This window comes from Ostrinia nubilalis, chromosome 25 (assembly GCF_963855985.1).
Source record: "Ostrinia nubilalis chromosome 25, ilOstNubi1.1, whole genome shotgun sequence".
In the NCBI taxonomy this organism is placed as follows: Eukaryota; Metazoa; Arthropoda; class Insecta; order Lepidoptera; family Crambidae; genus Ostrinia; species Ostrinia nubilalis.
In genome coordinates, this window is record NC_087112.1 from 2115550 (window position 1) to 2131508 (window position 15959).

Below are 15959 nucleotides of genomic sequence, written 5' to 3' on the forward strand. Positions count from 1 at the left end.
TTAGCCAGTGTTCAGTAATACACATTACATTAATATCAAAACTTTTTAAGAATAGCTCTATTTCTAAGACTTTGCTGGCCAAGCCTTGAATATTTTGATGAACAATCTTGAATGTTCCAGGCTTGGCCTTTGTCGAGTGCCTCAGTTTAAACAACTAGTAGTAGGTACAGTCATAATATTGTTACTATTTACATACCGAGATATCGAATTATTAGTACCCTGACTATGATCAGTTTTATGAATATAATTACAATTAATATTGTATGCAATCAATGAGGCTAATTTATTCTTAAATTTTTTAGAGAGATACATTGTATCTACAGTCAACTTTGTCACTGTCACGCGCCCATCTCCATATATCTCATTGGTATGAGTGACGAAATAGTCACGGTAACAAAAGTCGCACGGGTGACTTGTCGCCGTGACTATTTCGTCACGCGCGAGCCCTAAATCTTATGATAATAGACAATGTAGAATGCTGTTGTGACAGCATAACGTCTCAGCAATGACAAGTCTTGGTCAAGATTGCCCAAGATTTGCAAGAACCAAACCAAAGAATCATTTTGTTTTCAGTTTTTTTTGGCTACCTGTACCTCGAGACAATATACTTTCACATTACATGACACATGTCAGTGTTAATATCTTTAAGAGTAGGCGCACACCGTTGATTTTTCGTCGGCCGATAGTTTAGTCGGGCAGTTGATCAGTATGGGCATGTATGGGAGTGCGCACACTACGCCGATTTGATTTAGTCGATTCTTCATACAATTTAAAATCGGGCACAACTATCGGCCAACTAAAAATCAACGGTGTGCGCCTACTCTAAAGCTAGTCTTTTACATGGCTCATTATCGTTTTGTCCTCATACTCAGTGTTACCTATCTTTGCAGGTGAAAACAACTAAGGAGTTGTTAGAAGAGATCCAGTCGCGCGGCGCCTCCGCGCCCGCGCCCGCCGCGCCGCCCGAGTCTGCTGACAACGACGTCATGCTCGTGGAGCCGGCGCGTGAGTACCAACACTTAAATTGAGTAAAGCCTGGTCCGTGAGCACGTAGAATCCCGTCCAATGACCCCACGCTACCCATCCCTATCACTCGCGCGTAATTATGTTGCTGTCGCGACTGTGCGACGGGCGCCCGCAGTGAGTGTGCGAGCGCGACAGCAACATAATTACGCGCGAGCAATAGGGATGGGTAGCTTGGGGTCATTGGACGGGATTCTACGTGCTCACGGACCAGGCTTTAGTTGAAGCTATGGAGTTGTCCGTGGTGCATAAGCTTTTCTTAAAGGTTTTAAACCTTTGTTTATCACCTGTCATCTGCTTTGCAATGGAGGGAAGTCGAACCTTAATTTCGAACTCCTATGTTCTTCTGATTCATTTCGTTGCGGGTCCAATGACAGCTTAACTTTCCCCGGGACAAACTTGATCTTCATTGGTTGTGTTTTTATGGCGGTCAAGCTGTAGATCCTGGCTACGCAGGAGTTGCAGCGGTGGGAACCAGAGGTGGGAATAGTCCCGTATGGAGTTACACGTCATATCAGCCAATGGTAGTCTACTGGACGTAAGAAGGAATGCAACAAGCCACGGCACTGAGTCATCAGATACAAAAGAGGGGACGCGTACACTACTTTGGGTAAAAGTTAGTCTTCATTGCAGTCTCCAAGCAGAACTTGACGTAAACGACAGTTTGCGATTTCTGTTCTCGATGAAACCAATATCTAAGCGGTTCTTAATTTTATCAATTAGCATGACGTAGGCATCGCTTGACCTTGGTTTAGTGGTTGGACAGAGTAGCTTTACGTAGAATAATCTAATGTGTAGTGTCTAATTTTCTTATTGACTCCACAATAAACCTCCGCAAGGCAAGGGCCAGCGTGTGGAGTGTATTTCTTCAATTTGCTCCTGATAAATCGGAGAGGATCATACACTTGTGCTCCTGCAGTGGAGACTATAATATGACTTGACTAGCGGCCGCGCCCGCGCCCGCCGCGCCGCCCGAGTCCGCTGACAACGACGTCATGCTCGTGGAGCCGGCGCGTGAGTACCCGCAGTCAATATAGCCACAAGGTGGACCGACGACCTCATAAAGGTAGCAGGAAGGCGCTGGACGCTGGACCAACCGGGCAACATGGAAGTCATTGGGGGAGGCCTATGTTCAGCAGTGGACGTCCTATGGCTGAAATGATGATGATGACTTGTCATTTAAGCCAACGGTAGTCTGTAGTAAAGAAGACAGAGTAAATACAAATGAGTAGGTCATCTTTCTCAGTGTGTGCGTGCGCGCCGCATACGTATATTGGCGCGCTCACATACAAACCGCGCTGGGTGCGTTTCTATGAAGATGACCTACTCATTTGTATTTACTCTGTCAGTAATAAAGGGGGACCTGCTAGCTGCTATACTACTTAGGGCGAGATGTAGTTGTATTCAAGACGTCGCAGATATGCTACTTTTTGGATTTCTATGGAATGAGGGTTTTCGCGATTGGAAAATCCGCCAGATGTCAATACGTAGACGTGAGGTCCAAATGCTGCATGATTGGTTATTTTTGACATGACATTGACAGATATGTCAAAATCCACCATCTGGCGGATTTTTCAATCGCGAAAACCCTCATTAGTGATGCAGATCCAATCTCAAGAAGCCTGTTACACATTCGGTAACGGTTGGATCTGGCGTAACTTGACCTTAGTCTTGTATAGCCTGACCAGGAACATAAAAACCCTGGCATAGAGGCGCGTCAATTGCATTTGATAGTGCAACACTGAGTACAGTCGTACCTGTGTTAAATTAATAGGCTAACTTTATGTATCAGGATTCAGGATTACGGGCTAATTTGATATTTTCATAAATTAACGAAAAAATATTATTATAGGTAATCTGGTTAAAATAAATTAAATGAAACCATCAATCGAGCTAGTAGGATTTATTTTATTATTCATCAATAATCAAATTCAGAACTTGAATATTCAACTGCAATGTTTGCTCATGAACGCTTCAAACTCGGTACTTCTTTCCCAATTCCATAAAATTCAACACTTAGAAAGTGACAAAAAATTTTAAAATAGGTAGTTGAAACAAATCAAAGCTAATTTTCATAGTGGACTGTACTATGCGATAAACATGTCAGTCAATTTGACAACCTTTGTCGGAAACATTATTCAATGAAAATATTGTCCGAACCCTTAGTATTTCTCTTCGACAAATACTTTAACACATTGTAAACCACTTTTCTTTCACGACTATAAAAAGATTTTAGCAATTTAATTCACAAAATCAATTGAGCACATTTAAAATAAAGTTTGTTTACACTTTGACAGCAATAGACTGACATGCAAGGTGACATGACAATGAAGTTTTCAGTTACTGTTGCCATTAAAAGAAATTAGTACCATTAGTTTTCCGCAATATGGCGAGGGTTTTTATGTTCCTGGTCAGGCTATAAAAGCTTTTTGGGAAGTAACAATATTCAAATCCAATTCTTTTCTAATAAGTAGGTCCACGCCACGTCTCAAATAGACCCACCACCTTAATCGAGACCACAACAAATTACTACAACCCCAACTTTCTATTCCAGCCTGCCCCATCAAGGTGGACTCCCCTCTCCGCAACGGGGGCTCCCCCTCCCCGCCCGGCTCCCCCTTCGTCCCGCTCGAAGACGAGCGAGAATACAGCGAGTGCACGTGCGGCGAGGAGCCGTCGCCGCGCTGTCCCGCCGCCGCCGCCGCGCGAGTGAGGCCGCACCACGTGACGGCGCTACACCACGCCTACCTGCCTGGGGTCAATGGCACCAGGTCAGTTCTAGCGTAGGGTAGTTTGAGTAGTAACAGCGAGAATACAGCGAGTGCACGTGCGGCGAGGAGCCGTCGCCGCGCTGTCCCGCCGCCGCCGCCGCGCGAGTGAGGCCGCACCACGTGACGGCGCTACACCACGCCTACCTGCCTGGGGTCAATGGCACCAGGTCAGTTCTAGCGTAGGGTAGTTTGAGTAGTAACAGCGAGAATACAGCGAGTGCACGTGCGGCGAGGAGCCGTCGCCGCGCGAGTGAGGCCGCACCACGTGACGGCGCTACACCACGCCTACCTGCCTGGGGTCAATGGCACCAGGTCAGTGTTCTAAAGCCCGGTCTCTGAGCACGTAGAATTTTGTCCAATGACCCCAGGCTACCCATCCTTATAGCTCGCGTGTAATTATGTTGCTGTTGCGCTTGCACACTCACTGCGGGCGCCCGTCGCACAGTCGCGACAGCAATATAATTACGCGCGAGCGATAAGGATGGGTAGCTTGGGGTCATTGGACGGGATTCTACGTGCTCACGGACCAGGCTTTAGAGGATACTTCTTGTGTAACTAGAAGGGTACAAGTATAGCGAGTGCACGTGCGGCGAAGAAGCGTCGCGCGCGAGTGAGGCCGCACCACGTGACGGCGCTACACCACGCCTACCTGCCTGGGGTCAATGGCACCAGGTCAGTTCTAGCGTAGGGTAGTTTGAGTAGTAACAGCGAGAATACAGCGAGTGCACGTGCGGCGAGGAGCCGTCGCCGCGCTGTCCCGCCGCCGCCGCCGCGCGAGTGAGGCCGCACCACGTGACGGCGCTACACCACGCCTACCTGCCTGGGGTCAATGGCACCAGGTCAGTTCTAGCGTAGGGTAGTTTGAGTAGTAACAGCGAGAATACAGCGAGTGCACGTGCGGCGAGGAGCCGTCGCCGCGCTGTCCCGCCGCCGCCGCCGCGCGAGTGAGGCCGCACCACGTGACGGCGCTACACCACGCCTACCTGCCTGGGGTCAATGGCACCAGGTCAGTTCTAGCGTAGGGTAGTTTGAGTAGTAACAGCGAGAATACAGCGAGTGCACGTGCGGCGAGGAGCCGTCGCCGCGCGAGTGAGGCCGCACCACGTGACGGCGCTACACCACGCCTACCTGCCTGGGGTCAATGGCACCAGGTCAGTGTTCTAAAGCCCGGTCTCTGAGCACGTAGAATTTTGTCCAATGACCCCAGGCTACCCATCCTTATAGCTCGCGTGTAATTATGTTGCTGTTGCGCTTGCACACTCACTGCGGGCGCCCGTCGCACAGTCGCGACAGCAATATAATTACGCGCGAGCGATAAGGATGGGTAGCTTGGGGTCATTGGACGGGATTCTACGTGCTCACGGACCAGGCTTTAGAGGATACTTCTTGTGTAACTAGAAGGGTACAAGTATAGCGAGTGCACGTGCGGCGAAGAAGCGTCGCGCGCGAGTGAGGCCGCACCACGTGACGGCGCTACACCACGCCTACCTGCCTGGGGTCAATGGCACCAGGTCAGTTCTAGCGTAGGGTAGTTTGAGTAGTAACAGCGAGAATACAGCGAGTGCACGTGCGGCGAGGAGCCGTCGCCGCGCTGTCCCGCCGCCGCCGCCGCGCGAGTGAGGCCGCACCACGTGACGGCGCTACACCACGCCTACCTGCCTGGGGTCAATGGCACCAGGTTAGTCTTATACTTTTATAGACACCTGTGGATGAGAGGGGGGTGGATTGTTGAGTGTACTTGCATGGTGAAGTGTCATCGTGCGTGAGACCGCGATATATCTCGAGTATAGTGAATGATGCACTGCGATGAAGTCGCGTCGCCGCGCGAGTGAGGCCGCACCACGTGACGGCGCTACACCACTCCTACCTGCCTGGGGTCAATGGCACCAGGTCAGTGTTCTAAAGCCCGGTCTCTGAGCACGTAGAATTTTGTCCAATGACCCCAAGCTACCCATCCTTATCGCTCGCGCGTAATTATATTGCTGTCGCGACTGTGCGACGGGCGCCCGCAGTGAGTGTGCAATGGCACCAGGTCAGTTTCTTTGCGACATCTTGTGGATGTAGGGTAGTTAAGTTATAGACTAGAAGGAGCGAGAGTAGTGAACCAGTGAAGAGGTGTCGCTGCATGATGCCTTAGTGCTCGGTTAGTGTTCTTTTGCTGCGATTTTCTTGTTTATGGGTAGACTCCTTAACAATAAGAGGCGGGGTTATTGTTTAGTCTTGGGTAGAATGTGGGTCTAGTAAGAGCGAGAAAAGAGCGAGTGCACGTGCGGCGAGGAGCCGTCGCCGCGCTGTCCCGCCGCCGCCGCCGCGCGAGTGAGGCCGCACCACGTGACGGCGCTACACCACGCCTACCTGCCTGGGGTCAATGGCACCAGGTCAGTGTTCATCTAAAGCCCGGTCTCTGAGCACGTAGAATTTTGTCCAATGACCCCAAGCTACCCATCCCTATCGCTCGCGCGTAATTATGTTTCTGTCGCGACTGTGCGACGGGCGCCCGCAGTGAGTGTGCGAGCGCGACAGCAACATAATTACGCGCGAGCGATAGGGATGGGTAGCTTGGGGTCATTGGACGGGATTCTACGTGCTCACGGACCAGGCTTTAGAGGATACTTCTTGTGTAACTAGAAGGGTACAAATATAGCGAGTGCACGTGCGGCGAGGAGGCGTCGCTGCGAGAGTGAGGCCGCACCACGTGACGGCGCTACACCACGCCTACCTGCCTGGGGTCAATGGCACCAGGTCAGTTCTAGCGTAGGGTAGTTTGAGTAGTAACAGCGAGAATACAGCGAGTGCACGTGCGGCGAGGAGCCGTCGCCGCGCTGTCCCGCCGCCGCCGCCGCGCGAGTGAGGCCGCACCACGTGACGGCGCTACACCACGCCTACCTGCCTGGGGTCAACGGCACCAGGTCAGTGTTCTTCTAAAGCCCGGTCTCTGAGCACGTAGAATTTTGTCCAATGACCCCAGGCTACCCATCCTTATCGCTCGCGCGTAATTATATTGCTGTCGCGACTGTGCGACGGGCGCCCGCAGTGAGTGTGCAATGGCACCAGGTCAGTGTTCTTCTAAAGCCCGGTCTCTGAGCACGTAGAATTTTGTCCAATGACCCCAGGCTACCCATCCTTATAGCTCGCACGTAATTATGTTTCTGTCGCGACTGTGCGACGGGCGCCCGCCAGTGAGTGTGCGAGCGCGACAGCAACATAATTACGCGCGAGCGATAGGGATGGGTAGCTTGGGGTCATGGGACGGGATTCTACGTGCTCACGGACCAGGCTTTAGAGGATACTTCTTATGTAACTAGAAGGGTACAAGTATAGCGAGTGCACGTGCGGCGAGGAGGCGTCGCTGCGAGAGTGAGGCCGCACCACGTGACGGCGCTACACCACGCCTACCTGCCTGGGGTCAATGGCACCAGGTTAGTTCTAGCGTAGGGTAGTTTGAGTAGTAACAGCGAGAATACAGCGAGTGCACGTGCGGCGAGGAGCCGTCGCCGCGCTGTCCCGCCGCCGCCGCCGCGCGAGTGAGGCCGCACCACGTGACGGCGCTACACCACGCCTACCTGCCTGGGGTCAATGGCACCAGGTCAGTTCTAGCGTAGGGTAGTTTGAGTAGTAACAGCGAGAATACAGCGAGTGCACGTGCGGCGAGGAGCCGTCGCCGCGCTGTCCCGCCGCCGCCGCCGCGCGAGTGAGGCCGCACCACGTGACGGCGCTACACCACGCCTACCTGCCTGGGGTCAATGGCACCAGGTCAGTGTTCTGTCTCGAGTGGACTGTGGATGTAGGGTAGTTTGATTAGAAAGAGCGCGAGTATAGAATACACGAGGCCGCCGTTATACCACGCCTACCTGCCCGGAGTCAATGGCCTCGAGTGGACTGTGGATGTAGGGTAGTTTGATTAGAAAGAGCGCGAGTATAGAATACACGAGGCCGCCGTTATACCACGCCTACCTGCCCGGAGTCAATGGCACCAGGTCAGTCTTATACTTTTATAGACACCTGTGGATGAGAGGGGGGTGGATTGTTGAGTGTACTTGCATGGTGAAGTGTCATCGTGCGTGAGACCGCGATATATCTCGAGTATAGTGAATGATGCACTGCGATGAAGTCGCGTCGCCGCGAGAGTGAGGCTGCACCACGTGACGGCGCTACACCACGCCTACCTGGCTGGGGTCAATGGCACCAGGTCAGTGTTCTTCTAAAGCCCGGTCTCTGAGCACGTAGAATTTTGTCCAATGACCCCAGGCTACCCATCCTTATAGCTCGCGTGTAGTTATGTTGCTGTTGCGCTCGCACACTCACTGCGGGCGCCCGTCGCACAGTCGCGACAGCAATATAATTACGCGCGAGCGATAAGGATGGGTAGCTTGGGGTCATTGGACAAAATTCTACGTGCTCGGCGACCAGACTATACCTTCAGTATACTTCTTGTGTAACTGGAAAGGGTACAAGTATAGCGAGTGCACGTGCGGCGAGGAGGCGTCGCCGCGCGAGTGAGGCCGCACCACGTGACGGCGTTACATCACGCCTGCCTGCCTGAGGTCAATGGCACCAGGTCAGTGTTCATCTAAAGCCCGGTCTCTGAGCACGTAGAATTTTGTCCAATGACCCCAGGCTACCCATCCTTATAGCTCGCGTGTAATTATGTTGCTGTCGCGCTCGCACACTCACTGCGGGCGCCCGTCGCACAGTCGCGACAGCAATATAATTACGCGCGAGCGATAAGGATGGGTAGCTTGGGGTCATTGGACAAAATTCTACGTGCTCAGCGACCAGACTATACCTTGAGTATACTTCTTGTGTAACTAGAAAGGGTACAAGTACAGCGAGTGCACGTGCGGCGAAGAGGCGTCGCCGCGCGAGTGAGGCCGCACCACGTGACGGCCCTACACCACGCCTACCTGCCTGGGGTCAATGGCACCAGGTCAGTTTCTTTGCCACTTCTTATAGATGTATGGTAGTTAAGTTTAGACTAGAAGGAGCTAGAGTAGTGAACCAGTGAAGAGGCGTCGCTGCATCATGCCTTAGTGCTCAGTTAGTGTTCTTTTGCTGCGATTCTCTTGTTTGTGGGTAGACTCCTTAACAATAAGCGGGGGGGGGCTGTTCTTTAGTCTTGGGTAGAATGTGGGTCTAGTAAGAGCGAGAAAACAGCGAGTGCACGTGCGGCGAGGAGCCGTCGCCGCGCTGTCCCGCCGCCGCCGCCGCGCGAGTGAGGCCGCACCACGTGACGGCGCTACACCACGCCTACCTGCCTGGGGTCAATGGCACCAGGTCAGTTCTAGCGTAGGGTAGTTTGAGTAGTAACAGCGAGAATACAGCGAGTGCACGTGCGGCGAGGAGCCGTCGCCGCGCTGTCCCGCCGCCGCCGCCGCGCGAGTGAGGCCGCACCACGTGACGGCGCTACACCACGCCTACCTGCCTGGGGTCAATGGCACCAGGTCAGTTCTAGCGTAGGGTAGTTTGAGTAGTAACAGCGAGAATACAGCGAGTGCACGTGCGGCGAGGAGCCGTCGCCGCGCTGTCCCGCCGCCGCCGCCGCGCGAGTGAGGCCGCACCACGTGACGGCGCTACACCACGCCTACCTGCCTGGGGTCAACGGCACCAGGTCAGTGTTCTTCTAGAGGATACTTCTTGTGTAACTGGGAAGGGGTACAAGTATAGCGAGTGCACGTGCGGCGAAGAAGCGTCGCGCGTGAGTGAGGCCGCACCGCGTGACGGCGCTACACCACGCCTACCTGCCTGGGGTCAATGGCACCAGGTCAGTGTTCTTCTAAAGCCCGGTCTCTGAGCACGTAGAATTTTGTCCAATGACCCCAGGCTACCCATCCTTATAGCTCGCGCGTAATTATGTTGTTGTTGCGGGGGGGGGGCTACCTGCCTGGGGTCAATGGCACCAAGTCAGTGTTCTCCGATCCTGAGTATACTTCTTGTGTAACTAGAAGGGTACAAGTATAGCGAGTGCACGTGCGGCGAGGAGGCGTCGCCGCGCGAGTGAGGCCGCACCACGTGACGGCGTTACATCACGCCTGCCTGCCTGGGCTCAATGGCACCAGGTCAGTCTTATACTTTTATAGACACCTGTGGATGAGAGGGGGGTGTATTATGAGTGTACTTGCGTGGTGAAGTGTCATCGTGCATGAGACCGCGATATATCTCGAGTATAGTGAATGATGCACTGCGATGAAGTCGCGTCGCCGCGAGAGTGAGGCCGCACCACATTACGGCGTTACACCACGCCTACCTGCCTGTGGTCAATGGCACCAGGTCAGTGTTCTCAGGCTGTAGGCGTATGACGCCTACCCTGGTTTGAGGCTCCGCACTAAACGAACCGAATGCCAAGCACTCGGGAACTCGGACGAATGCTTGGGTTAACGCCGATAGTGAAGACCAGGCCCGACCCGACCCGTGACGCGATCCCGAGTCCCGACTCATATGGCTCACCGAGGACAGCGTCAGGTTTTTAGTGGGTACGCCCTGCCCTTTTGACAGGTAGAACCCCACATAACCCACTAGCTGCCTCCGATATACAAATTAATGTATTTTCCTGACTACAACAAGAAAAAGAACGTTAGCTGGAGTTGTAAGAATACCACTCAGAAAGCTTACTGCTGATAAAACCTAGTCAAACTAAAGTGCAATGAACTACACCTAATCTTAACTATGATTGTGTCTTCTGTGTACAATTATTGTTTTGTGTATTCCAGGGCTCCGCTGTACCCGCACAAGTTTGCGGTGCGCGCGGCGGCGCGGGCGGACGATCCGTCGCTTTTCGCGTCTGTCGTGCCGCTGTACAACTACTCCGACTACGCCGACGACTACTGCGCTAAGAACATGTACAAGGTTGGTTAGACATGTTAATAATATTCTAACAGCTTTTATCTTTTATTAAAATACTACTTGTTGTATGGCCACGTGACAGAATGCAGTCGATCTGAAATGAAATGTTGACCAAGATTTGGCATGCATGGCTCTATGATATCATAACTGAAAAGAATCCATTTTTGAGCCCTGCATGCGCCTCGAAACAAATAACATAATTATGGCAAGTGCCATTGGGTAGAAGCGCCAGAAGCGTTTCTTAACAAATCTTTGAAAACGTAAGTAGCTACCACCATCTTACCTAAGTCTGTCGCCATAAAAACAATGTTAACAGCATTGTTGTGTTCCGGCAGTTAGAGGTAAGATAACCAGTTCCTCCGTGGTTGAGGATTCCGGGTGAAGCTCGCTTCCACCTTCGACCTGATCGTCACTTACCATCAGGTGAGATACAGGATACAGGCCAAGAGCTTCCTCGTTGTGAATTAAGAAAAAAATGTTATTACGGAATGCAGGTTATAAACTTGGCACTTATAAACGTCAAAAGCTCACAGTAGGTGTTTCTATTTTTGAGCTCCACTGCCGCTTCGAGACAGATAAATGGCCACTAGGATGCAGCGCCTGAAGCGTTTCTTATTAGCTCTTTTTTAATAAAGTATTATAACTTACGGGATTAGTGCAGACGAATAACCACAGGCTATCGAAAAGTATTCACTACCCTATTTTGGACAAAGTTACGATAGCATAGGTGACTATCCTATATGCGTCACTTAACAAATTGAATATGTTTCTCTTAAACCTTTTAACACTGATTGCAAGTAAACATTTTTCATTGCTTTTTGGACCTCAAGACGCGCCTAAAGCTTCAAACACATTTTAAACTAATATTCCCTTGACTTACGACCTTATCAATAACAAAATCTACATCGACGACATCACACCACCAGGTGCCGATCTGCGAGAGCATACCAATGTGTACGTTTGCGCCGCCGCCGCTGTCGCCGCCGCCGCCGCCGTCGCCGCCGCCGCCGCGGCCCTACCCGCTCGACCCCGACCCCGATGCCCCGGGGAAAGGGGAGGGGGAGGAGATGGACGTCGACTGCAGTCCGGAGAAGTGCCTTCTTGTAAGTTAGAACTGTTATGTTGTTAGAAGCGTGTAGAAGCTGCCACTGTTTTGTCATTAAATGCTTGTTTTATACCATAACTTCATAGAATTTGACACTTAAAAGTGATACTGTTTACTGGTAAAGCCTGGTCCGTGAGCACGTAGAATTTTGTCCAATGACCCCAAGCTACCCATCTTTATCGCTCGCGCGTAATTATATTGCTGTCGCGACTGTGCGACTGTGCGCCCGCAGTGAGTGTGCGAGCGCGACAGCAACATAATTACGCGCGAGCGATAAGGATGGGTAGCTTGGGGTCATTGGACAAAATTCTACGTGCTCACGGACCAGGCTTTACAATAATATTATAATGATTTTTAATCCCCGAGTTCGAGTCTTGTTTGCAGTAAAATCAATGAAATTCCTTATACGGTGTTGTATAGTTTTACTCATACCGCTAACACAAAATATAACAGAAGCTAAACTCATGTATGTACCTCGCTTTGCATACCTCTCTCGCTCGCACGCTCGGCCGTCGCGCTAGGGTTGTCTTGTCATGTGTTGCGTTTATTTCGTTATGATAGAAAAATGTAACTCTTAATACTATGCAAGAAAGACAATAACAGATATCCACGTATACTTATTTATATTTAGTACGTTATTATAGTAATAGTTTGCAAACAAATACACGAGAAGGAAGTAGTATTTAGTTGAGTGGTTGACACTATTATCCAACTAATATTATAAATGCGAAAGTTTGGATGTCTGGATGTTTGTTGCTCTTTTACGCGATCACTACTGAACGGATTTTGATGTAACTTTACAGTATTATTGTTTATAACCCTGAATAATATATAGGCTATAATTTATGACGATCTGTGACAAACTAAATTTCACGCGGGTGAAGCCGCGGGCAAAAGCTAGTTATCTAATAATTCCTAAAACCTCTCTAAACAATTCGATATCAATTGAAATTCAAATAAATAACTTACTTACCTCCCCGAATCAACTGGTAATTTAAAAAATGAAAATTCGGCATTTAATGATGAGTTTAAGCAACCAAATACCGAACAATTAAAATACGACTTTTTCTGTTCACTCATTTTCGTCAATTGCGCAAAACAAAATAATATCACAGGCGGTTGACCGGCGCGTGACTCAAGCGAACCACAAGGAACGTGTGGCGAACGTCTGTCTGTCGCGCCACGTCGCGCTCGCATTCGTCCAAGACAGTCTTGCTCGAGCGGTGTCTATGTGTGCGTGGCTCGAGCGCGTTTAGTATGGAGTTTGTCTTCTGTTATATTTTGTGCCGCTAACCAGTTGAGGCATACTTCCAGTAGGAGACTGCCATAAATACCAATGAAAATAAAAAATATTTATTCAATTTTGACCAATATTTGGCGCTTATGAATTGTGACTTCCGCCAGGTAGGCAAACCATATAATATTATACCTACCAGTACCATTAGCCTGTTGTAGTGTACAAATACACTTATCAATATCACCTGCCCGTTGTAATGTATCGCGCTCCTAAACCTTCATTCTAATCACAGGAGGAGACCTCGCCAATAAAGTACGAGTCGATCAAGATCGAGCCGGAAGCGGTGGGCGCTCCGCCCTTAGAGCCGAGCGAGCGGCTGAAGGCCCCTCTGCTGGCCCCCGACGAGGCCCCCGTGGCCCCCGACCCCCCGGCCTGCCCCCCGCCAGCCAACCAGCCCCCCGCACACAGAACCGTCGAGAAGACGAAAGAAGAGCCCGAGTTAGACGGTCGCGCGTTGTACGACCAGTGTCGCCGCGCGATCGATTCAATACCCTACGATTACGCGCAGTTAAGACCAGCTCCGGAAATAACGCTGCCTGTAGGAGTGGATAATGAAGAGGAGGCGCAGGCGATGGTGGATAATGAATTGGAAGCGGAGAGGGAGGATGAAAGGGACGAATTGGGGAGGCCGGTGCGCCCGCGACGCTTCGCCGAGTGGCACGAGTGTGCTCGACTGGGGGGCCTGGTGGCCCTGCCTTATGTCGTCATCGACTGACGGCCCGGCCCCGCCCTACGTCGTCGTCGACTGAGGCCGGCCCCGCCCCGCCCATGTGATTTGCTCAATGTGATGTGATTAAGTTAGCCGTAAGCCCCGAAGTGATTATTGTGATTGTTCGTTTGCAGTTCTTGGTTTTTGTTTTGTGACGTTACTGGAATTCGATGAGCTTGAAATACAAGGTTATAGTTAGAATGTATGAATATACGCGTAAAGAGTTAAAGTATTATATTCTCATCCGTAGTCCGATTGAATTGAATGATTCAGAATGGAATTTATATTCGGTGGGAGAGAACTTTTCAAATCCATAAATAACTATGAAGAAGAATGATTAAAACAATAAAAGTGTATGTTACACCTTAAATCTTTTTGTTTTTACTCTAAAACAGATAATACACATTATTATAACATATTGCCTCAAAAGTATGCATAATGTTTATAAAAATACAAACTTATCACGTAAATCCATAGACAAATCGATGACGTACAATGAAATGATTGATATCGAAGAGCAGAAAAGGAAAGCAATACATGTGCGAGCGAGACCGATTGCCATAAACAATGCGAACATGTGTGAAATGTCAGTGTTTTTAATTATTTTGTCTCCATTATTGTATTTGACGAAACTAATGCAGTAGACTTCATTAATTCCATTTTGTAATACAATACTCTAAGTCAGTTACTCCAAATAACTATTTGTTTTGATACTACCTTCTATTGAATCCGTAATCGATAAATAATACCATTTACCTATGATATTATTTTCGTCAAGTGCAAAAAATATAACGGTGAAGTATCAATAACTCCTTTTTGCACATGATTTTAAATTCAAATCCATTTATTAACAAAAATACACGTACATTTAGGTCTTTCAGATAATAGGTTTATATTTCAACAAACTTGAATTTTAACACAAATTAAAAAGAGCCAATTTCCTTTAACTTACTTAATGTCAATTAGGAGGTATTCACACTTCACTAAACAATGTGTCGTATACCGTTTGTAAGAGCAAGTCACATGCGGCCTGGAGGCCTCGTGCCAAACGCCCAGAGGCCTTTTGCCAAGCGCCTGGAGGTATCGTGCCAAGCGTCTGGAAGCTTCGTGCCAAGCGGCCTGGAGGTCTCTTACCAAGCGCCTTGAGGCCTCATGCCAAACGGTCCGGAGGTTTCGTGCCAAGCGCTTGGAGGCCTCTTACCAAGCGGCTGGAGGCTTCGTGCCAAGCGGCTGGAGGCTTCGTGCCAAGAGCTTGAGGGCCTCGTGCCAAGCAGCCTGGAGGTCTCTTGCCAAGAGCCTAAGGTCTCGTGCCCAGCGCCTAGAGGTTTCCTACCAAGCTTCTTGGAGGTTTCGTGGCAAGCTGCCTGGAGGTTTCTTGTTAAGCTGCCAAGAGGCATGGAGGTCTTTTGCCAAGCGGTCTGGTAGCCTCAATCCAAGCTGCCATGAGTGCCTCGTGCCAAGCTGCATGAATGCCTCTTGACCAAGAGTCTGGGGGCTTCTTGCCAAGCTGCCATGAGGCGTGGAGGTATCTTGCCAAGCGACCTAGAGGTCTCGTGTCAAGCGCCTGGAGGCTTCGTGCCAAGCTGCCCGGAGGCTTCTTGCCAAGCTGCCCGGAGGCTAGGAGGTCTCTTGCCAAGCGGTCTGGTAGGCCTTATTCCAAGCGCCTGAGGGTCTCGTGCCATTTGGCCCTGAGGCCTTTTGCTAAGTGGCTTAGAGGCCTTTTGCCAAGCGTCCCAGATGCCTCATGCCAAGCGCCCGGAGGCCTCGTGCCAAGCGCCGCGGCGCCCAAGTGTCCTTATAGAATAAGCAGTGCTGGCGAACTGTCGACTGAACTTAGTCATGTATTTATTGTAAGCGGGTACGAATTTTGTACGTGGCGGGCCCAATGACGTAGGTAGAGAAATCTGGCTTTGCAAGCGAGTGTAATTGTAAGAAAAATAACAGGCATTATTTGATGACAAGGTAGGCAGATACAAAGTTTCGCTCCCCATCTTGTCTGGCGCCAGTAATTATAAAAATACCTACCTCTCTTAAAAAAGCAAGCATTCCACTACGGTCATTAGCTTAAAGTTTTTTGTTTCTCTGCATCAGTTTACACCCTAGGCTGGATTTAAAATTTCACTTGCCTCTCAAATCTTAACCAACAAAAAAGTTCGAGAATAGTGCGATTGCGGTCAAATACCTGCCTTGTCTAGCATAAAAAAATAGGTTAAA

At 50.1% G+C, this 15959-nt stretch overlaps 1 protein-coding gene across 1 annotated transcript in view; it reads left to right on the top strand.

Annotated features, from left to right (window-relative positions):
* LOC135084061 (uncharacterized) overlaps nt 1–14185 on the top strand; it is a 30932-nt gene extending 16747 nt beyond the window's left edge. The window contains exons 9-25 of the mRNA XM_063978804.1: nt 891–1005; nt 1969–2037; nt 3578–3794; nt 3842–3961; nt 4514–4633; nt 4681–4800; nt 5353–5472; nt 6053–6172; nt 6584–6703; nt 7261–7380; nt 7428–7547; nt 8611–8721; nt 8949–9061; nt 9109–9235; nt 10502–10637; nt 11561–11737; nt 13269–14185. Coding sequence (XP_063834874.1) covers nt 891–1005; nt 1969–2037; nt 3578–3794; nt 3842–3961; nt 4514–4633; nt 4681–4800; nt 5353–5472; nt 6053–6172; nt 6584–6703; nt 7261–7380; nt 7428–7547; nt 8611–8721; nt 8949–9061; nt 9109–9235; nt 10502–10637; nt 11561–11737; nt 13269–13751 — 2508 coding nt within the window. The 3' untranslated portion in view covers nt 13752–14185. The remainder of the gene's footprint in view (nt 1–890; nt 1006–1968; nt 2038–3577; nt 3795–3841; nt 3962–4513; nt 4634–4680; nt 4801–5352; nt 5473–6052; nt 6173–6583; nt 6704–7260; nt 7381–7427; nt 7548–8610; nt 8722–8948; nt 9062–9108; nt 9236–10501; nt 10638–11560; nt 11738–13268) is intronic.
* Nucleotides 14186–15959: the final 1774 nt, after the last annotated feature.